The 23368-nt window shown below is 41.9% G+C and overlaps 7 protein-coding genes across 7 annotated transcripts; 3 read left to right on the forward strand and 4 right to left on the reverse strand.

The window, feature by feature from the left end:
* Positions 1-541: 541 nt before the first annotated feature.
* On the forward strand, positions 542-3398 carry AK88_04497 (uncharacterized protein; the record flags this gene model as incomplete). The annotated part of the gene is made up of 6 exons (XM_012482107.1): positions 542-1161; positions 1494-1559; positions 1758-1935; positions 2223-2373; positions 2510-2775; positions 2865-3398. 6 exons carry the CDS (start codon positions 542-544, stop codon positions 3396-3398), a joined length of 1815 nt encoding a protein of 604 aa, XP_012337530.1.
* A 1770-nt stretch (positions 3399-5168) lies between these two features.
* AK88_04498 (uncharacterized protein) lies at positions 5169-6549 on the forward strand (the record flags this gene model as incomplete). The annotated part of the gene is made up of 4 exons (XM_012482108.1): positions 5169-5184; positions 5528-5568; positions 5685-5750; positions 6049-6549. 4 exons carry the CDS (start codon positions 5169-5171, stop codon positions 6547-6549), a joined length of 624 nt encoding a protein of 207 aa, XP_012337531.1.
* A 984-nt stretch (positions 6550-7533) lies between these two features.
* AK88_04499 (uncharacterized protein) lies at positions 7534-9279 on the reverse strand (the record flags this gene model as incomplete). The annotated part of the gene is made up of 1 exon (XM_012482109.1): positions 7534-9279. One exon carries the CDS (start codon positions 9277-9279, stop codon positions 7534-7536), a length of 1746 nt encoding a protein of 581 aa, XP_012337532.1.
* Positions 9280-10232: 953 nt separating this feature from the next.
* AK88_04500 (uncharacterized protein) lies at positions 10233-11688 on the forward strand (the record flags this gene model as incomplete). The annotated part of the gene is made up of 5 exons (XM_012482110.1): positions 10233-10592; positions 10757-10803; positions 11011-11155; positions 11319-11485; positions 11619-11688. 5 exons carry the CDS (start codon positions 10233-10235, stop codon positions 11686-11688), a joined length of 789 nt encoding a protein of 262 aa, XP_012337533.1.
* Positions 11689-12288: 600 nt separating this feature from the next.
* Positions 12289-13389, reverse strand: AK88_04501 (uncharacterized protein; the record flags this gene model as incomplete). The annotated part of the gene is made up of 1 exon (XM_012482111.1): positions 12289-13389. One exon carries the CDS (start codon positions 13387-13389, stop codon positions 12289-12291), a length of 1101 nt encoding a protein of 366 aa, XP_012337534.1.
* A 1911-nt stretch (positions 13390-15300) lies between these two features.
* Positions 15301-16338, reverse strand: AK88_04502 (uncharacterized protein; the record flags this gene model as incomplete). The annotated part of the gene is made up of 1 exon (XM_012482112.1): positions 15301-16338. One exon carries the CDS (start codon positions 16336-16338, stop codon positions 15301-15303), a length of 1038 nt encoding a protein of 345 aa, XP_012337535.1.
* A 1732-nt stretch (positions 16339-18070) lies between these two features.
* AK88_04503 (uncharacterized protein) lies at positions 18071-22498 on the reverse strand (the record flags this gene model as incomplete). The annotated part of the gene is made up of 1 exon (XM_012482113.1): positions 18071-22498. The coding sequence occupies one exon, from the start codon at positions 22496-22498 to the stop codon at positions 18071-18073; it is 4428 nt and encodes a 1475-aa protein (XP_012337536.1).
* Positions 22499-23368: the final 870 nt, after the last annotated feature.

The following is a 23368-nucleotide window of genomic DNA, read 5'->3' on the forward strand; positions in this document are numbered from 1 at the left end:
AAAGCAGATCATCATAAGTGTACATATGTACACGTGCACACATGAGTGCACATGCTGCACCAGTTAAGCTACTCGACATACTTATTCATTGAACACGATGAAGGACAATGCAACAGATGGCGTCCCTTCTTTCATGGGTATGACCCCATAGAGACGACAACATGCATGTCGATGCACACGGGACTTAGCCCCTCGGTACGCGTTCAAGGTCGCATCGCAGCACGCGAAAGAGCTCCTTTGATTTTGTAGAACTATCCTTTGCTCCACAACCAAAGTGACTACCGATAACAGTGCCAACGAGAGGCAGGAATGGATCATAAGCATCGTCCAATGTGGTAAATGTATAGACAAAAAAAAAAAAAAAAAAAAAAAAAAAAAAAAAAAAAGAATTCCCACGCACTCTCATTCGACATGCCCTGCTTGATGAAACGTACCAACTGGTAGACACGTCCGAATTTTAAAAAAAAGGAGAAATGAAGACAAATTTGTTTAAAAAAAAAAAAACACCACAAGAAGAACATAAAAAGATATATACAAAACTATGAAACAATTTTACCACGGGGAAAATAAAACTTCTGGGGCATCGTCTGACAGGGCCAACAAGACACTCAGCCAAGATGAAATAGCTGGGGTTCCTTTAACAGGGTGGAAAGCAGAAAGCGCTGGCTCACCCGAACAACAACGAAGCATATCATATCGTGAAGCAAAAAATGGAAATGTTATCCCCCCCTCTATAGCCTCCAACAGTGATAACAAAACAGGCTCATCACGCAGCTGCTGGAGTTACTCCCCCCCAGACTTGAACGCACAAAAAAATAAACAAACACATATGCATGATAATCATATAGCAGAAACAAAAAAGGCACACACACCTATAAGCACCCCTCTGCGTATATGCTTGGTAAAACGGTTAAACGGAAAGGTTGAACAAATTCACATGAAGGATATACACACCGCCTTCCCCAACTACATACCATATGAGAGAAACGACAACAGCGCATTCCTCTCGTCAGTCTTTAGCTCCTCAGAAGACAAGGACAAAACCCAAGGCAAGGTAGGAGACATTTCAAACCTCCCTGTGGTGTATCAAAATGTGGAACTCAACTTGGATCTGGTGAAAAAATGCAGACAGGCATCCACAAGTAGGAAGGCCTTCTCCGAGTAAAAAAAAAAAAAATATATGTACATGTACATATTAAAATGGAGGGGGGGAAAAATGAAAAACTGACCTGTACATTTCATCCCTGTTTTAAAATCTGCACTCTCATTTTTGTTTCCTCTTTTTTTAATTTTCAAAATGTGAGGGGCTCATACCGTTGCCTTCCTCACGAACGCATAGCGACATGTGCTCCATACACATCACCACTGTCACATGATGTTCGCCAACTCTTCACTGGAGCCTTCCCATTGACAAGCTACTGCTCATACATATATGTTGCCCGATTCTCCTTCTTTTCGATTTGTATCCCCACAAGCAGGATCCGTCAACAAAGTGCCAAACGTTGTGCTAAGATCAAACTGCCTATTGGGACAACCCCGTCCCCAAGTCAAACGGGCAAGTGTTAACAGGAGTAACTCCATGTGAAGGATTCAGGGAAAAAAGATTTTCACGCATGGGTTACAAAACGGTTGACACTTCTCCTACGCGCGGCCATTCGTGTAAATCTTTTGATGTGCCTAATTTTATGTCCATTTCGCTTTTCCTTTCCCAATTCAGCTCGAGGGTCCCATCAGAAAGCGTCCTCACAGTACAGAAGTTTCAGTTGCAACAACACCATTTATAATCCTTCTGGTTGCCACCCGAGCAACGGACTAAGATCCACCTCACAGAAACGAACCTTCTCAAATGTACAAACATGGAATAGCGCCACACGACAGGGATCGAACTTTTTTTCTTGTGGCCAAAGTCCCATTAGGAGGTTTCAGTCTGCTCAGGTAATGCTGCTGTGCAAGGGGATCACAAACATGCGTGACGAAGTGGGAGGGGAGGGTCCTTTCTCCCTCTTCTAAAATATTGTTTCACCATATACAATGTATCGTTGTAGCGGCTGATGGCTATTTCCAATTTGCCCTTGTTCAAAAATGCTACTCCTTTTTTTGAACCATTCCTTCGCGTGGTTGTTGTTTGTTCGTTCTATGCTCCATGCCCCAGTGACCGTAGCAATCCAGATCCTTTTTTTTTTTTTTTTTTTTTTTTTTACTGTGGTCTCTTCTCACCGCAGCACCCTCAGAACGAAACCACGTTGTCACTTTGCTCACCACAAGTGGTTGCTTCGAAACGGGATGCCACGCCCCAAACGAGTTTACTAAAGCCATACGCCATGCCCATGCTGTTAAAGCACTCTACAAATATGATCCTGAGCCAGTTAAAAAGTAAATCAGAGTTGCATTATTTATTTCGCCCCATCCATTCTGCAGCCACTTGCACATATGGATTGACCCCCAAGTCGTGTACACGATTAGCGCTTAAGAAAATTTGCCCCCTACACCACTGCAACTGTCCCCTCAGAGACCAAAGGCAACGAGAGGACCCACGCTAAGGGAACAAGTACGACGATAAAGAACAAGGATAAGCAGAAAGAGGTACAATTTGGTCCAAGTGCATTTTCAAAAAAACAAATAGATAACCAACCTATTGTTGATGGCCAAATAGACAAAGTGGAGTATCCTCGCAGCAATGGCTCCTTTAAGGACTACCACCAAGTGGTGGCAAGCAGCCACTCGTGTAGTAACTCTCCAGTGGGATGCAAAAAGGAAGATTTGACCCTTCAGAGGGTAAGTTCCCTCTCTGTACGGCATACACTACGGCAGAGCAATGACGCATGACAGTTGCGCCCCCCGTTTCTCCCCTCCCACCTCCGCAGATGCTTGCGAAGACAACCAAAGTAAAATCAATAGAAAAGGAAAAGTACATAGAAAAGGTAAACTCATACAAAGTGATATACCAAAGCGACGACTTTGTCAGCATCTACCAAAACAGAGGAGACAAAATAATTAATGATCACTGCATTGATGTGTCCACATTGCTATGTATCCCTGGCTATGCTGGGGGTTACCTATGTGAGTCAAATTCGACCATTAATCAGTCCCATGCTAATGGAAAAGAAAACTCACAAGAGGAAGATACAAAAGGAAGTGGAAGCGTAGCCTCTGCTAGAAGCTTCACTGCACACCCAAAACAAGAAGAAGACAAACTTTGGATAGACCCCAATGTCGACCTTCTAAATGAAGACCTAATTTTATATCATCTTAGAAAAGCTATAAACAGCTCACTCACACTTAACGTCGATTTGCAGTACCTGGCACTTTTGAACAAACGCCTGAAGAACAGAGATTCGGTAGGAAACTCTTTGTGGGGTCCGAGGGGAAACCTGTCCCCACAGTACAAACTAAACTGAGGGGAATTTACAAAGTTGACATAGCTAGCTAATTCAAGACGAATCTTTCAAAAAATAAAACCGTCACCGCCACATGTGTGATGACTCCGGAGAATGTGCTCCCGTCAGACGGCTCAAACAGACATCCTTGACGCATGATCATAACGCTTACTTTGCAAAAACATGTCGTGAAAAAAAAAAAAAAAAATCGTTTTTCCACACAAAATGACAGCACTGTGTGTAATTGACATTTGCTGAAAAAGTTGACCTCCTCTTTTACTACACAATTGTATTTCGTTGGAAGCTCTGTCTTTTCACTTCCCTCCCCGCGTTGGCCCTAGCGCAAGAACAACGTGTTTCAGTAGTTTTGATATGGGCCTCGGTTGAAGCTCCACACTGTTAATTAATTTACTTTTTTTGTTGCTCATTCTTTCCATGCGTTATGTCACCACCCAGAGGTGGAACGGTTCTACTACCATGCATTTGATTTTGTGTTTTCCTAGTTGATCTTCCTCCGTTATATGTGGTAGCAGACTTTCTTTTTTTTTATCACTGCAGCTTCTTCCTTATGAATATATGTATTCTCCTTTTAAATTGTCTCAAAATGACGCATAGAAGAATGTACAGTGTTTATGCCCGTTCCCCCAACATCCCATTTTACGCACATTTCGTTCTGTTCCTCGCCACATGGCAACTAACCTTGTTAAGCAAAATGTGTGACACCATAAATAGCTTTACACGTATATAAATAAAAAAGAGGGTTTCAACATGGAAACGCAAAGAAGGGAAAATCTGAACGGCACACACTTGTACACAAATAAGGACGGGCATCAAACAATTTTAGTGAACATACTACAACTTCGTCCCATTTGTTTGTTATCATTTGTGAGCCTCACAGCCCTCATGAGTTTTCCTTTCAAATTAAAACATAGGCAGCCAGGCAGAACGATGAACGAAGAAGGACAAAGGAAGGAAAACGGGATTTTGAATGGAGAATTTTTATCGTACTGCAATTCACCCATGGATAAAAAAATGTATACACTTTTTTTTTTTCTTTAACCCATATTTTTTTAAATGTACACATAAGTACTAACATTTTACACTATTTTTGTTTATACAAAACGCTCGCCGTTTTTCTTTCATTTGCGCCAACACAAACAAAAGATTGTCACAAAATGGTACAAATCTTTTAAACGCGTTTGGAGTTTTATTTCATGCGAAATGTTTTACGTGCACAAATTCTGCCATTTTTGTCATCATAATATACACCGAAAAATTGCGCAGTGTAAAATACGTCGGAGGCAACTGAATGTTAAGCGGCTACAGTGTTGAAACGGTTGAACGGGCAAACTGTTGAGCAGCTAAAGGAGTTTAAGCAATTTGCATTACCCCACTCCCTTTGTATATTTCCGCATACTTCTGTATTTGCATACTTTTTTTTTTTGTTCACGTGAATGTACATTATATGCACGTTAACGCTTTTTTTCCACCGCTTTACACTTTGGACTTTGTAACATTTTTATTTTAAAAAAAAAAAAAAAAAAAAAAAAAAACACTTGTTCGCATAACAGTATATGCAAACAGCATATGCAAAGATTACATGTCGCATTTGTACGCATAAAAGCGAACAAAATAGTAACAGTAATTTTTTTTTTTTACCAGGGGAAAACAGTATTTAAAAAGCAACAAGGAGTATATTATGGATTAGCGAGCTTCTGTTAGCAGTTACAATTCCTTTTCAAAGTTATAGAAACCAATAATTCCCGAATTATAAAATTTTGCCTTTTAATAATGGACGAATTTCAGAGTAAGCACATGTTATACGCGTATATATACGCTTTTATCTGTATGTATATGAAAAATGCCATGTTGCATTTATAAATGCCTGAAGAAAATACAAGAGGAAAACCATCATTTTTGAAAAAAAGTTGCCTAACCAGAATGTATACCTGGACGGCTACTAAACACTTGTCATTTTTCACCCTCTCATGAATGCTCCCTATGTGTGGATAATTCCTCGTGGATGTTGTGAACGGACGTGTGCACATGCTTCACATATGTCTGCAGAATGTTCCTGCGTGTTTTGTGTACCGCCAAAGAGGTTACTCATTTGTGTGTGGTCTCTTCGCTTCCCCCCCGTTATTTCGCAGATTCAGGGCTAAATAAGTACAAACTTGTTTTTCTAGGAGAGGTACGAATGAGCAGCAAAAAAAAAAAAAAAAAAAAAATTAACATGTGAACAGCGTCTTCAAATTATTCTGTCCTCCCTTTTACACCTTCATCATTTCTATCACCCTTCCCCCGTAGCAAGCTGTTGGAAAAACTTCGATAATTACCAGATTTATGTATGACACCTTTGACAACAACTATCAGGTATGGCCAGCGCAGACACAGACAAGATGATAAAACGAACTAGCACTGGTCCACCCTTCACGTGTCTACCTTTGTATGCGTTTTTCCGCGTTGCAACGGTCCACATATTTATTTTAAAACCGTGATCGTGTGGAAAAATAAAATAAAAAATAGCTAATTGTCCATCCCGTTGCGAAATAGCTAGCTAGTTTTTTTTTTTTTTTTTTTTTTTTCCCCGTTCATGCGAAAGAAGTTGATATGTACAGTATCATGAATATGGAAACATTAATTTGTACCTATTCCCTTGTTTTTCCCCAAGTCCACCATCGGGATAGACTTTCTCAGCAAAACCTTGTACCTGGATGAAGGGCCAGTGCGCCTGCAACTATGGGACACGGCGGGTCAGGAACGATTCCGAAGTTTAATACCAAGCTACATCAGAGACTCAGCTGCAGCTATCGTCGTTTATGACATTACCAACAGGCAGTCATTCGAAAATACAACCAAATGGATACAAGACATTCTAAACGAAAGAGGGAAAGACGTGATCATTGCCCTAGTGGGAAATAAAACTGACTTAGGAGACCTCAGGAAAGTTACGTACGAGGAAGGGATGCAAAAGGCTCAAGAGTACAATACAATGTTCCATGAAACCAGTGCCAAAGCGGGCCACAATATAAAAGTCTTGTTTAAAAAAATTGCCGCCAAGTTGCCGAACCTTGATAACTCCAACGCGAACGATGCCAATGTCGTAGATATACAACTCACAAACAATGCAGCTGCGAATGAAAAAAATTTTCTCAGCAAGTGTATGTGTTAACGTGTCGTCGCGCAGCTAACCATGCGCTGCTATGAGTCCAAGTGACACTTGCCAGTATGTTACTTTATAATATGTTTCCCCCCCCCCGCCCTCCTTACCCTTCGTTCGTCTTTTTTTCTTTCTTTTTTTTTTTTTTTAATATTGTTAATTTTTTTTTTTTTTTTTATAATCCCAGAATTTTTTTTTTCATCGAATTTTTAATAATTCTTTTATAATTAGGAATAATAAGCGTTATAAAAATATATTAAAAATTTCCCCCATATATCTGCAATCTTCTATCTGCATGTGTACCTACACATTACCCTATGCGTTCGTGCATACATACTTGTGCGTGTATTTACATTTGTTAGTGACAAGAACTAATGTAGCTTCATCTTAATTTCAAATGTTTTAGTTTTTTTTTTTTTTCTTTTTTTACCTCCATGTTCCTATTTTAATACGCCATTCCGGTTTGACTTGCCTCCGAGTTGTGTTCGAATGACCAGCGGGGGATGATCGATAACGGTAGACACACACACCAGGTGAGCTTGTGACCACCGCGCACTGTTAACCTTTCAAACAGGTTTGCTTACCCGCCGAGACATTTCCATCGTTTCTGTGAAACCACCTGTGGTTTTTTCAAACTAGGTGGTGCCTACAAGGTCAGGGTTTGCTACTTGCGTGCTTCCCTTGACGCATTTTTTTTTTTTTTTTTTAAAAAGCTAATTTTCAAAGTGTGTTCAGCACGCTTCATAATTGGTGTGAAGAGCACCCACATGATGTTGTCTCTGCTTCATTTCGAGCACCTCATTCGATTGTTAACCCAAAAATGGTTACTCGTTGGACACGCATATGTCCCCATGCGGGTAGGGATGTACATATGTGTGTACGAGTGTACCCCTGCAGAGGCACACCCATGCCATTGTAACTTAAGGGGGCCATTTTTACAACCCTGTGAGGTGGTTCTTCACCTGGGAAGACGCTAAGAAAGAGTCACAAATAAAACTACAATGAAGAATCCCCTCTCACTAAGATGTAACACAAATTGCGCTCAAAGTCGTAATTGATTATTCGTATTTTTCCCTGACACATCCTCTCTTTCAAATAATTAAAATTTTTTTTAATATTAATATTCTCGTCATTTTGATGACAAGTTTGTTTTTCTGTTTTATCTTTTAATTCTTCCTTCATACTTTTTTTTTCCAAATTGTCTTCCCCATTTGAGTCCTGGTCCATTTTTTCACCCTGGTCCTCCGTTAATTCGCGTTTCTTTCTGTACCTCTGGAGTGTTTTTTTAATTTCTACGTATTCCTCCTTTATCGGGTCAAAGTCGAGAAAAATGAAATCCTCATGATTGAAGGAGTCCACTGGGCTGATGCTATCAGGGGAAGGTTTCCCATCCAGATCGTGACTTTCCATATCTCCTTCATTTCTTCGCAGTACCGTTTGTATATCGATGGAATCCTTTTCTTCCATTTTGACAACGTTCGCGAAATCAGCTTGGAAATCCTTTTTACCTACAACATCAGGAGTTTTGAGGAGATGTACCTTTTCCACTTGGCCTATGTGATCGTCTGGATGGTTGATCATAACACATTTTTTATTACACTCATTTTTTTCATTTTTTTCACTGCTGCTATGTAGGGAATTGAGAGTGGTTTCCCTTTCAATCGAGTCAGTCGTTCCCATGTCACACCATGATTTGTGCAGGTCCTTCATTTCAGTGTCACTATCCTTTTTGTTCTTCCCTTTTCTACTTAGCTTGACACTTCCGACCTCAGTATGGGATTCATTTATCTGGGACCTTTGCCCTAAGTCTGTGGTGCCTGTGCTCGAATTTCGTTTCATACCATATGACATGACGGCACGGCTGCTTTCCTTTTTTTTATCTCCTTCTGTGAGCATGTCAGGTGTGTTCTCTATGTCAGGCGGGGCGTCACTGCAATTTTCACTGCAAGGCCCATTAGGGCTGCTACTCCCGTGGGCTCTCAAACTGCTCGTTGGGGTTCCGCCTGGACTATCTCCATTTTCACCCCCACTGTTTGCCTGGCCCCTTTCATCCCCTCTCATTTCATTCTCGGAGAAAAATCCTCCCAACATGGGAACCCGAGCCCCATCCATGATTTCTGCAGGTACGTTTCCCGTTTTTAAAGAAAAAAATTTATCATTTTTTTCACCATTATGATTGGAGTCGTCATCGACATCATCAGTGCGGTCATCACACATGTCCCTCTTGATGGTGGTGCTACTACGTGGATGGAAGACACCCTCAGGGATGTTCTTTCTCACCTTCATATAATCACATTTGGGTGTTATAAAATGGGGTTTTTTACCTCTTCCAAGGAGCAGGTTATACTTGTTCATCATGCGCAGGTAACGTTTATTCCTTTCTTGGTCTGTCTTTCCGGATGTGTCAAGACTGCGACGAGGGTGTTTTAACATTTTTGTTTCCTTTTCGTTAGGACCCCTATCTGATGACTGTTTTATGCTTTTCCTGCCTGACAATTCCTGTTTTCTCTTTTTTTTCGCCCTTCCGTTGGCCCTTTTTTTCCTCTTTAATGATTTCTTTTTCCTTCCTAAAGTGTCTCGTTCGATGGAGTAAGTCGCGTGAGCCTCCTTCTCCCTCTTCCGTATATCCTCTCCAGTTGCGCTCCCCCTTTCGCTCTTATTCTTGTTAAGCAATTCAAGCAGGGTATTGTGCCCAAGAGATCTTATGGGAGTATCCTCTTCATTCTGAGTTGCACCCTGCATGGTGTCTTGTCGACTTTCGTGATTGGGAAAAACACCGCTGACGGGATGTCCACACACACGTCACATCCACATATGTAGGAGGTTCAAGTCGATGGGGTAGAGGGCAGCCAAGAGTGAGGCCACACGCGGGCATATCAAAAAAAGAAGAAGCTACGTTTCAGTTTGGGCTGCTGCAACAGGGGACACACTTTTTCATGAATACAAGGTGGTGCAAAGAGGAACGCGGTAGGACACAAAACAAACACTGTGGTTTTTTACAACAGTGCAGGCTGACTTCCTTTTAAAAGTTAGCCGACAAGTGATTTATTATAATAGGACATGAGGCAGGAAAATGTTTTTTTTTTTTATTTTATTTTTTACTTCCCACATGGGACATACATTAAAAAGGCAAATAGCGAGAGAAGCATTAAAAATACACAAGCCTTATGCCATTTTTTTTTTAATGCATTTATTTCCATAAGGCGAGGTGTGTACAATTCTGCACATTTATATGTGACGCCATTTTTGTTGGCGCATTCGGAACACAGCCACCTGCAAGGCTGTGGGTGCCTTAATTCGGTGGAAAAAAAAAAAAAAAAAAAGATAATAATGTAACAATGTAACAACATGAAGAATACTTTCCCCGCTATGCAACACACAAGCCATGTGTGCACAACCCCGGAGATGAGCTCTCAAGGAGTTCAATTGTGTGCGCCCTGTGCCCCCCCAAAAAACTTATTTTTTAATTTTTCACATTTTGTTCACCATGCTTTTTGCAGATACACTTAGTCATTCTTGAGTCGCACATGTTCGTGTGATTAAGCTTTTCCCCGTGCCGCTTGGCTTGGTCATTGATAACCCATTTCGCGGCCCAACCAACGCGACTCCCATAATAGTGCTGAACCTGGCGCAGGAAAAAAAAAAATGAAGCCCTCCCAGTCAACACACACACATCAATTACACCACATAAAGAAATGGGTATACAGCAATTTCTCACCTGCATTATAGCAGCATGTGTCCTTTTAACCTCTAATGTGCTATCCTTTCGTAATGGGGGGATTATGGAAATGCACAATTTGACCAAAGTTAATGTGAAGCAATGGGGAAGAATAGGAGATGCGAAAGGTAGAAGGGACACTGGATCATCGGGGGTAAAGTTATTTTATTCGTTGAACAACACCCCAAGGACAAATGTCAAAATTAGGCACAGCCATGTCCACATGTCTTTAAAACAAAAAATGAATTTCATTTTTCAAGGCGAAAGTGATATTACCTTGTTGGACAAGCTCATAGCCTCCACCAGCTACATTCTTCCCTTCATGGATGCTATTCAGGTGGGTTTTCCAGGGGGGGGTACTATGCACATCATACCACATAATGGCCTCTACCCAGTTACGCTTTGCCACACACCTTGGCCGGCCACTTCTTCACCCGCCCCCACCCCGTTTCAAGTTCATCACAACATTGCCGCTTCCAACTTTGTCCACATCAAATGCAGGCTTTCGTCATGCCACTCGTAAATATGCTCCCCTCGTCGCTACACAAGTAGGATTTTTTTTTTTTTTTTACCCCTCGCACGATTGACAAATGAAAAAAAGAGAAGCACGCGTGGAGTAGAGATATAGCGAAAATGGAACAATCATCACGTACATTCGCAGTGTCTCTTCCAACTAGCATGCCGTTCGTCTATCTGCTTACATCAATGTGCAGTCACGTGTTACACTTATACCCCGACACCCACGTCTCCCCCAGGTACCTCTTCCAAATCGAAAAACTAAACCAGATGTACTCGTCCATCCCCTTTCTATCCTTTGGCACCTTCATGGGTCTGTACTTCCTCTTCGTCAAGGAAAACCGCTTCAAGTTTCACTACTTCATCAGATACCACCATATGCAGGTACGGAAGATTAACCATTCGTATAGACATGTGTCAGCGTCAACATGGCAAATTTGCCCACCAATCCACTACCACATGAACAGGCAAAAAAAAAAAGAGGACGTAATTTTCCTCATCCCGCACACTCATTCCATCCTTCTTATTTCCTTTTACGAATTCACAGAGTTTGATCTTATCCATGTTTGGCTATGCGCTGGCTTTGTTTTATTTCCGAGTCCTTCCCTACTCCTACAACGACACGGACATATTGAACTTGACATTTTTGTACTCCACAATGGCCATCTACTTCGGCTCTCTGATCATTCCGTTCCTCTCGTCTTTGCTTGGATAGTAAGAAAAAAGGATCAACCATAGGGGACGTGCCGCCGTCTTTCCCACATATGTGTATACACATGCATAACTGTTGTGACGAGTAACCTTCACGTACACTGCATCACCCCCCCACACACAAACCCTTTCGCAGCTACATCGAAATACCAGTCATATCAGACGCGATTAAGCTACACATAGGCGAAAAAAAAAAAAACGACTGAAGCAACACACCTGAGTTTACCCAAACGCAGTACACAATAAAGAATGTTCCAAGTGCGCAGAGACTACCAAGACACGGTCGCCGCTACCTCCCATACCCCACCCATCTTATACAGTTTTTTCACCAAAACGGGGAACTGCCCATCGGATCGATTAACAAGGGGGGAAATAAATTCACCAAATAGATCAAATAGCCAAAGCCGGCCTGACTGCCCAGGTAGCCACGTTGTCCCAATTTCACCAAACTCGAAAAAAAAAGAAAATTTCACAAACTTATGAGACGCGCGTGTGGGCCTTACTGCCACACCCGGGATAAAATTTGTAAAAAAAAAAAAAAAAAAAAAAAAAAAAAATTGCACAGTGCAGCACTGCGCGGCGACGTACTCTTGCAACTGTTTTCCCCGCATGGGGTGGACGGGCATCTCCCTGGTAAGGAATTCTGGCAATCCTTCATCACACGACTGAACTGCGAGACAAGTGCGCCATGCTTGGCAAACGAATAAATCACTTTGTGCGCTAAACCCCTGTGGGCAGCCCTTCGCTGATAGCTATACGATGACAACTGAACCAATAAGTTAAGCGACGATATCTGTGCGCTCGCGTCAACCAATGCAGTCCTTCAAAAAGTACACCGGTTTCTTATCCGTGACTCGTTTTTTTTTCACGGCTATTTCGTCTAAGATATTTTTTATGTAATTGGATGGGATGTTAAAACTTTTGGCAAAAATGGAAAAGGGGACCCCTTTTTTCCCTTCTCGCTCGAATACTTTGAACATACTAATTTTCGCCTTATCGAGATCGAAAACGTGCATTTTTTTAACCTGTTTGGCTTTTTGTTTGGAAGCAGAGGAGGAACCGAAATGGCCATCAGTGTCCTGAAGAGTCCGCTTGTTACTCTTTCCAAGTCTGTTGTCCCTACTGCTCGTGCTGCTCACGCCATGCAGGTGAGTCACGCTGTTTGCGCTATTCAGGCCAGAGTCATTCGCTGTGATAGCCGTGCCGGGGACAGTGGCCGCCACACCACCCATACCAGTTCCCGCTCCAGGGGTGTTCAACAGGTGATCATCAGATGTGTAGTATTTAAACAGAGTATGAGAGGAATCTATATTTTCTTCATTCCTTGTTTCGATAATCGTAAATCGATTTTTTTTCACATTGGTTTTATAGTGTCTTTCCTTTAGTACCAAGGAATAGTCTTCATCTAACGTTGGCAAAAACGAGTATGTATGCTCGCAATTTTTTAACACATCTGCACACACTACATAATCAGTTTCTTTATTCCGTTCCGCATTTTCCTTTACAGGATTGTTCAGGTTAATTTTAACTTTACTTTGATTTACATTTTCGCTAGTTGTTTTACTATTCGAGTTTGTAGGGGCAGTGGTCGTCGTCGTGGCGGACGGGGAGCTGCTAGCAGTCAACCCCTTATTACTCGGTTTTAATGACACTTTACTTTGTTTTAGTATATATGTATTTACCGTACTGCCTTTATTGCACCTTAATTTTTTTACGTTATCAGTGTCATCCTTCTGTACATACAGGGTCGTAATTTCATTGTTGTTTTGCTCAAATAAACCAACAATATCTTTATTGTTATATTGTAGCCATTTATTTGAAACAAACTTTGGCACTTTTATTAATTTTATGTTTTTACATTTCATCGACGCTTTGGACGAGCCGTCATTTTCTTTTCCACCGAGCATTTTTTTCCGCGGTTGGTTCGGCGGTTGGGCGAGGTCAGATGCGTGAGAACGCAGTGGGTGGGTGGACGCGGCGGTTACTACACTTGCGTACAAACTTGTGTGCAGGGGCAAAACTGGTGTGGTGGGGGTGGTGATATAAAAATGCTACAATGCAGCGACGCTACAAAGCTGCAACGGTGCGGTGGAAGCGAAGCTGCGCCAGTGTGGAAGCTCTTTTCCCTTGCGCGCACTCAGGCACATGCCCACTTAACATGGACGCATGTGGGCACCACGCAGATCAACTAAATCGATCTGTTCTGGACCAATGGATCCAAAAAATGTAGGAGGTGAACGGAGGTGGTTTCAAAAAAAAAAAAAAGAAGCAAGTTTTATCACAAAAAAAAAAAAAAAGGATTACCATGCGTTGTGCAACATTGGGACAGTGTTCCCCATTTCCTTCGCCTTTCCTTTTGCGACAGGGTACAAGCATGGCATGTAATTACAGTATATCTACGTGAGAGTATACTCCTTAGCTCACTTCTCACTTGCGCTTGTCAGCAAGTGATGTTACGTGAGATACGTACATTCATTTACATCAAACAAGTTTATGCGCTCAATGTACACAAAAAAAAAAAAAAAAAAAATCGCTCTCACAGGAGTGGCCCATGTGTGAGATGAAAAAAGTTTCATACTTTCCTCTTATTTTTTTACGTACAAAATGGGAAGGTGCCCCAGAGTCGGAGAATGCTTTAATTTGTGAAAAGATCTCAATCAAACGCAGTCAAAAAAAAAAAAAAAAAAAAAAGTGAGCGGTAATGTTAACACTCCGTAAAAAGATAAGTACTACTAAGTGATGGTAGGCTTAAAGTATATATGTATATAAATATGTATTTATATATATCCCATAGCGGGGAAAAAAAGAATGCTCACATAACATGCATACGTACGTTCGAATACATAACGCTTCCATGTAGCATATTAAAAACGTTGCAAGGAAATATATAACCTTGCGGCACTGCTATACCAGCAGCAATGTAGCAAACGCAGAGGGAATTATTTACAGCCCCACTGCGTATGTGCGTTTGCCATACGCTTTTCATTCATTCACATTTTTTATGTGCGCCTTCTTTTCGACCATTGAGATCAAGGCACTATTTCCCGCTATGAATTAAACTGAAAATAAGAGCATAACTCCCGTTTGTGCATTATTTTTGAAAAAAATTGCCACATGTTAAAGCCTATAACGCAGTGTCATGGTATTACGGAAAAACAGATACTTCAAAATTTTTACCTGACCAGGCAATATTCTTTTTTCTGACATACTCCCTACGGTTGAGACAATTTAGGAGCGTTTAAAACGTTGTACTAAAAAAAAAAAAAAAAAGAAAAGAAAAAATTAAAACGTAACATCCCTAAACAGGGGTACTTGAAGGACATAGGCCGTTAACCCATGTGAAGTGCGCGATAGGCCAAAATCACCATGTAGTGGTAAATGCAAACATGCAGTCGCGCATATCTGCTAATGCTTGCTTTAATTTTTCCCGTGCACACAAAGGTTTAAAGCTTGTGCAGGAATTTAAACAAGCGGGGGGGTAGCGCGCAAGCGAATTGGCGTACCTACATATGCATACTTGTAAACGTCTAATTAAGTGAAAATGTCACACTGCAATTATCACACAATATGGTTGGGCAAATTTAATACAGGGGTCTTCAACATGGACTGACAAAATACAAACATATTGGGTCTTATTTGTTCTTGCACGAGGCGGCTGCAGCGTCCTCCAGTAATTTTATGCGTTTACGCCTGTGCTGTTGTTTTTTTTTTTTTTATTCCAATATGGCTAGCTTCGTTATTTTCGCCTGAACAGGTCATACAAATGTGTACATATGTACGTGCACACATATGACCTTTCTCATTTGCTCACTCCCCCCTCACGAAATCATCGAGGTGCAGACGACGTTCTGGTTCATGTCGAAAACGCAAAAGTTGGGAATGGACTCGTGTTGCTTGGACACGAATTTCCGAATTTCTTGCGAAGTTACGCCGCCCATGATGGAGCAGGATGGTGAAAAGGCAACCCTATAAGTCTTGGTTAGTTCATCCAAACTTTCCTTGCACTTCAACAGGCTAAATTGATCACAAAAAGTATAAAATTCCTGTTCGTCAATCGATTTATCATTTTTATTCAGCTGCTTATTTTGTTCGAATAGGATTAGCGCAAACATGGTGTAAATAATTTTGTTCGTTTTTTTGTCAAAGTTTTCAAATGGTACTTTGAGAAAGTGGGACAATTTACAATACTGTATTTGGATACCCGCTTTGTTCGCTCCTGTCTCACCCTTCTTTTGCCCTTCATTCGCCTTATAATACGATTCCTCAATCACGTGATTACCAAAATCGGAGAACAAAAAAGCAAACTTCCCATTACACATTGCAGCGAAAAAGCCAATATTTTTCTCGTGACAAAATTCATTCATCTTCACTAATTTGTATAAAGGGTAATCTTCACAAGAGACGCAAACAGAGCTGTACGTGCTTATGTACTCCTCCACGGTGAATGTTGTTCCCATCGTTGTATTACTTATTTCCCCGTCTCCGTTCTGTACCAATTCGCTATCAATAATTATGCTGTCATTTGAAGTATCCATTCGCCCAATGTATGCCTTTATATTTATCATCTTATTTATACTTTTCAATTCTTTAAAAATTGCTACACATACATGATTCTTTATGTCTGATTCGTTCAAAAAAAATATATTTTCAACCATTTCTTCATTCACTATATTGTCATCAATTATGGTTATGTTAATTCCATTAAGGATTAAATTTTTGCATATTTCTATGTTGATACCGCTTAATCCAAGGATTAGCACGTTGGACTTCATCATTCGGTTTTGTGCCTTCACTCCCCATAGCCGAAGCTGGCGATCGTAGATCTTCTCCTTTTGCCACTCTTCATTGTTTTTCATTTTCTCGTGGGGATGGGTAGTTCACCAATGCGCGCGGGTGAGAAAAGCTACACCGATGACGCAAATGGAGATGCACAACTAATACAAGTGGACACTCCGATGCGAACGCGCTGCAGAACGGATGCTCTACAACTCCCCAGTGCAGTGACGGAAGTCCAATCTGTGCAACAAAACGAAGGAGACGCAAACGTACGGACAATTGATTGCACAATGCCTAACTCACCGAGACATACACACAGACACATGAAAAAAAAAAAAACCCAACAGGAGTACGGATTAAAAGATTAATTGTCACAAAAATAAGCACAAAGAGGCGCTTCAAACGAGCATCACATCATATTGGGGAGGCTGTCTCACAAAAGGAAGCAATTTATCCAATGCGCAGTCGGCAAATTGTCCTTTCTGAGTAACTTCCTTTTCACTTGGCCACTTCGCACCCATAGGAGTGAAACCGGCAAATGTTCGCTCTCCAACTCTTTAAATGATCAGACGGAGTGATATGTTTTAACCTTTGTAAAATTTGTATATTTATTTATGTGGCCATCGGCAATTGTGCCCAAGCAAAATGCCCTCACAATAGTGTAGAAATGTTTTTTTTTTTTTTTTTTTTTTCCCCTTTTTGCACAAACAATTTGTCATACGAGTTACCTTTTACGACTGCCTCATGCCTATGCAGTGCGTGCGGATTGAATATGCATATGTGACGGATGTGCTTTTCTTCCTGCGAAGTAACGCATGGGCATGGATGAATATATATGTGGCCAGTAAAGGTGTATGCTCACGTCGCCCCTACGGAGTGGAAACCCTCGAAATGGCGGGATCTTCTCACCCTGTGAATGCCGCATTGCAATTATTTAGCTGCTCAACGTGCAGGAGAAATAAAGAGTTGATAAAGAGGAAACAGCGAAGAAACTTCCTGTGCGCATAGATTTATCGCTTTCGAGCCAGGGGTTGTGTCAGATGTTCCGGCCCATTTTTGTCCGCATGAGTGTGATACCCCAATACTGAAAATAAAAGGCTTCAAATAAGTGGGAGAAAAAAAAAAAAAAAAAAAAGAGAAAAATGTCTCCATCTTTTCATTCTCCCTTTTGTAAAGCGGCTTGTTTAAAAGTGTCACCAAATGTGTGTAATTGGAAATACGACGAGTAAGGCAAGTTCTGTTTGTAAATACGTTTTTGCAAAAGGTGGGACAGGTCAAGTGCGGATGGCACGCCACACATATATATGTGCGAACCTGTCCACACTCATGACGCCCTATTTTTCATCCCTTCCGTATTCTTTAAATTGTAAAAATTAACAGGTGCAAAAGTTAAGCGATTTCTTTTTTGCAACGCAGCAAATATCGCCCTTTATTGCTGTCCTCACGAGGAACGAATTTTGTTTGCACTTCACTGTATATAACATCGCACACCGTTGTTTTTGCGTTTCTCTTCCCAATGGGAAATGACTCAAGGTTTAGCACAGGATGCGCATTGGACGAGCCAACAATGAAATCGAATGCATGTTGGCGCTGTCCATAAATTGTATGTTAACAGGGGCACACACACAAAAAAATATATATATAATAATAAAATAAAAGAATGGCAGAATGACATTTCTCACCCGTAGGGGATATGCACAAATGCGTCCATCAATGTGCACACACGTAAGTAGGGAAAAGAGATTATCCAGAAATGGGGTGCCCCTCCCAAAGATGATACCACTTCGCCATAATCATTTCCACGAGATGTGGCTAGCTACCCTGGGACGCCTTCCTCAACTCATCCATCACATATTCATAAAGAATCCTCCTGTCTTCATCCTTAATTGCGTGAATTTTACAAAATATATCAATGATGTACAAGGGGTCCTCATCTTCCCTTATCGCCAGAGATGCAATTTTATTTTCGGACAATTTTATTTTCGTTTCAAAATAAACGGGTTTTATTTTCACCTTGTAGAATCCCTTATCAAAACTGAACGGCGAGAGAGTGGTAGTCCTTCCCCCCTGCCATTTACTGCGACAAGCATTTTGTGCATTCTTATCTCCATTTGTGCTCACTGGGATCCTGTACTCCAAGAAATTATGAACTCTCCTCTTTTCCTCGACGCCCCGTTTGATCCTTTCTACAGTTTTGCTGTACCCCTTTGGAAGGTCCGACATGTATATTTTCACATTTTCTTTTATTTCTGGACTAAACTTACATTCGCTTTTAAATTTATTTTCCTTGGCTTCCTCAAAAGCGTCCTTCTTCCTTTGGAGGTGCTCTTTCTGCTTCATGGCTTTCCAGTAAAGAAGCTCATTCCTATCTAAGTGTTTTATTTTACTTTCGCTGTATGGCAGCTCCTCCCCGCTGCTCCTACCGTGACTATTTTGATGATCACTGTGTATTTCGTCTTCACCAGGAATTTTCCCATCAGTGTACCTCCCCCTGGTATAATATTCTCTCCTCGCATCCTCCCTTGCGACCACCATCCCATGAGGATCCTCCACACTGATGTTTCTGCTCATTCGACCGATGACATTTTCATACATTAATGCATCCTCATATGTATACATGGGTGATGTGCCGCTGCCAACCCGTGTGATTGCCTTCACCCGAGCTGCTCGTCTATGCGCCCCACGTGCAACAATATGGGGATCCTCGTCAAATTCGCCTTTACCAATGTGAGGGCCTAATTTCATGTACCCCTTCGTGTGTATGTTAACCCCACCTCCCTTTCTTCCTTCCTCTTTGATAAAACTCTTCACTCTATTTGGCTGGATGCTGCTGACCCTGGGGTGGAAGGTACAATTTACCAATTCCTGTTTTATGGATGCATTTTTTTTTTCCTGAATTTTTTTTTTTTTCTCATTTTCTCTGGCGTGTATTTTGTGTAACCATTTGTTCAGCCTGGAATCTTGTTCTCTTGTTTTCTTTTTCAAAAGTAAAAAATCCTTCTGGTTGAAGCTCATCACACTCTCTCCATCCGGACTGCTATCTGGCCCATGCAAGTACCTCTCAGGGGGACCATAAAAGGATTCGTTCTGTACCCCCCTCGTGACGCCTTCCATATCGCGCGAAATTTCCTCATAAAATTCATCATTCCGCTGGATGTGTCTAATCAGCGTGCGATCATATGTGGGCGGACCCTTTTGAAGGAAGCCTCCTCTGTGTTTGTGTAGTGTGTCTCTTCCGTCGCCCCCTAAATGGGTGCCATGAATACTACCTTGATTCCTCCTCCAGGTGTTACCCCTTCCCTTTTGATTCATGGCCACATTATTCTGTCCCTTCCATGTATCTTCTTCCAAAAAATTATATTTGTCTTCCCCCCTGGGATGAGTCCTTCTATCCCCTTCGTCCAAATCAAAATCTTCAAACCTTTCATCTGAGGAGTTATACCTGTGCATATTATCTCCCCCCAAGTTGGATGCAAAATCAGGGAACGCATTCCCTTCTCTATTAATGTTCGAACTGCTACCATGTTGCGAAACGGATGAACAAGCATTTCTGCTATCATATATTTGTCTTCCACTGGAGTAATCCATGCTGGATGTATAATTCGATATGTCCTGTTCATATTTTTTCACTTTCTTTTCTCTCACGTTGTAATTTTCTCCACTCCTCACGTTGGAAGCTCTTCCCCCTTTGTGATGTAACGGGGTCGCTTCTTTCCTCTCGAATAATTCCCATTCGTTGGTGTCCTGCGCGCTGCCAGTAGGGGTATCATCCTGGGTGGGCCTCAAATCGAGCACGCTACACATATAATCCCTATTTGCGTTGTTTGAATCTTCCAAGGGGTTAACCCCTCCCTCAGTTGCAATATCGCTGTTCCACTCATTTGGTCCATCCATCTTAAGGTCCTCATCGAAATGGGCAGTGGTGTTGTCATACTGGCTGGGTGCACCCCCAACAACTAAGCTTCCATCAGGACTCACTTTTATGTTGCCACCCATTTGTTCACAAAGGGCAGGACGTAATTTTCCGTTTTTCTTTTTTCCCTTTTCGTTCGATACATTTGTTTTAAGGCCTACATTTCTCTCTCCCTTTTCTGCTTCATCTTTCCCCGTATCTGTCTCCCCACTGAGGGGTCCCAAAACATTGTCTTTTACTTTGGCGATCCTACCATCTGCCAGGAACCCTCCACTTGAGCCTTTTTTCCTCATACGGTTTCCATTCGAGGAGGCACTTGTGCCCGTTCCACTTGGAAGAGGACTGCCCCCTCCTGATACACCTATTACACCATTTCCTTCATCTGATCGAGCCAAGTGCCATGGTGCATTTGGTACATTAAGGTTAATATCATCTCTACCTTGCCTGTGTAACTCTGATAGTTGCTGACCCTCTGCATCACTTCGACACAATTGATCCGAACGTTTTTCTCCCTCAGGAGGGGAGTTATTACCCGTCTTTTTCAGCATCCCTTTTTTAGAATAATCTTCCTGCGGAATTATCGGCGCGGGTGATGTGGCTTCCGAGGGGAGGGTGAGGCCCTTTTTACCGGTTGTTGAAGTCCCCCCGTCTTCATGCCCTTTGGCGCCCCGCCCCTTAATATGCCCCTTAGTATTCCCTTTAGCGTGACCTGACTTTCTCAAAAACTCCCGCTTCTGATCCTTCGTCCCCAACACGGTGTGCACCAAATTGTTGCTCTCCTCGTGGAGGTAAGTGCCGGAGGAAAGCGCCTCTTCGTAGCCTACCCCCAGCATGGGATTCCTTTCACGGGGGTTCTCACAACTGTTGTATGCGTCCCCCAAATAGTTGTCCACATTATTTGTGCCAAGCGCCTTCCTTCTGTTGCTCCGTCCCGAGTGTTTTTTCCATTCACAGGATAGCACATTTGGGACTTGTAAAAAAAATAGACTGTCACTCTTTTGATTGCCGTTATCCTTGTTATAATTTTTTTTTTTTTTTTTCTTCTTCTTCTTCTTCCGACTTACATACATTTCGTACTCCGTCAGGGAAGCCCCGTGTGCAAATTCCCTGTGGTCATCTCCAGAAAAGGGATTTTTGTACAGGTAGTACTTGGTTCCATCGGACTGGCTCCTGCGCATGACTTCACTGTGGCGGGCATCATCACCGCTACTGCTATCACCATCATCGATGCTATAACCGTGTGGTATTCCTCCAAATCGACTGGCCGTCTGTTTGTGTCTCCCCTTGTTATGCGTGTTTCCCCCTGCAACCAAATTGGTGCAGCCCTTTTGGAAGGTACATCCATGTGGGATATCCCCCCTAGCGGTGCACCCTACTCTCCGTACATAATCGCAACGGTAGGGTGGCGCGCCTTCCGTTTCTCTTACCTTATTTTCATCAGAAGGGGAAGGAGAAACATTCTGTACCTTTACGCGTTGGCTAAATGGAGCCAACTTCTTTGTCACACATTCTGGTCCTCCAAAACTATCATGCATTTCCTCATCCACTCCCGTCATGTTCTCCATTTCAACGAGGCGCTCAACGTCCAACTCCTTCTCACTAAGACAGCTATTTAACAAGCTACGAATGGCTCTTTCTGTTTTCTCTCGCTGCTCCTTTCTCTGCTTAATGTGGGAATACAATACTTCCCCCTTTTTTCCCGTTTCACCTTTCCTTTGTATATAAGACAAACAGGTGCCAACCTTTCTGCATGCCTTGTCAGAGTTCGCTTGGAGAGCCGATTGTGTATTGGCTTCGAGATTGTCCAGGGTAGTACCTCTTGTAGTGCCCCACGTGTTGCCCTTTCCATCGCCCCGATTGGCGACATCCATCCACAATTTATCCTTCTTGAGGAATTCTTTAAAATAAAAATGAAACTTATTCATTTTTTTTATCAAATTCGTGACTTCATTTTTAATTGGACATTTGGCGGAGCCACTTTTATCGTGCCCTTTTCTGCTGATCTTTTCGAGGTGGCTATTTTCCTTCCTTTCATTCATCAGCAGAAATATAAAATCATTTAGCTCATCCTCCGGAATTTTATTCTTTCTCGTGTCCACCAATAATTTATATGTCTTTTCTACGAAGCGATCATTTACGTTGTTTATTAATTCGAGATCGAAATTCTCCTTCGCGTATATTTTTATTTTGGACACGTCTATTAGCACGTCTGCAGCGAGCAGCGTATTTTTTAGTTTCTTCAGTGGAGCGATTTCCTCCCTCCGTTGGTGTCCACTAGGGGAGAGGGAACTGCGTCCCCCAGATTCTTCCTGTCCTCGGTGCTTCATTGGGCAAAAGAAGCGTAGAGGCTAAGTGGAAATGAAATGAAAGGAAGGGGGAAACAAGGCGGACTAGATGAATGTTCCGGGCGTGCCGCGGAGTCGGAACACATTATCCACAAGAAGAGAATCTACATTTGCACACAAGCAGATCGGATTAGATAAAGTATGTACTAAGAACACTAAACAAGGGTGGGGCATGTCCTCCCTAAAAAGTCTTTCCTTTTTTTTTTTTTTTTTTTTTTTTTTTTTTTTCCCTACTATAGGTTTACATAGCATGCACCTGATTAGGTTTCCGCGCCCTTAGAAAATTCTGGAACCCCTTTACCGCTCTCGCCACAAGGCAAAAAATGTCTCGCAAAAAGGAATGCTCACAAAATGCACACTTTAAGCAGTACACTTCCACCCTTTTTTGTCGCAAAAAAAAAAAAACAAAAAAAAAAATTAAACAAGGAAGAAATAATCAGTGAGCTGTCCTTCAAATTTCCGTTGCAGTCGGAGTGGACGGAACTCACTTAAAATGTAGAAGCGGTGGAGATAACTTCCTTTTGGACATTAAAAAAAATAAAGCAATCTTTTTTTTTTTTCCAATGATGCAGTACAACATGGGGGAGGATTTCAAGACAGGCCGCTTTTCACCACAAATAGCAGCACGCGTTAGTCTATACATCCTATTTTTTCCCCCTTACCAATTGAGTAACCTTATAAATGAACATGCGGAGGGTTTCCCCTCCATCATTCCCAAAACAAAAAGGAAAAATGAAAGAACAGTTGTTAAGAAGCTTACACAGTGTGTCTACCCCTCTTCCTTTCCTGTCCCGTTTTTACAGGAATTTCTAAAACGTTTTTCCCCCCATCATCTGAGCGGTTCTCCATTCT

This window comes from Plasmodium fragile (genome assembly GCF_000956335.1).
Source record: "Plasmodium fragile strain nilgiri unplaced genomic scaffold supercont1.65, whole genome shotgun sequence".
NCBI classification, from domain to species: domain Eukaryota; phylum Apicomplexa; class Aconoidasida; order Haemosporida; family Plasmodiidae; genus Plasmodium; species Plasmodium fragile.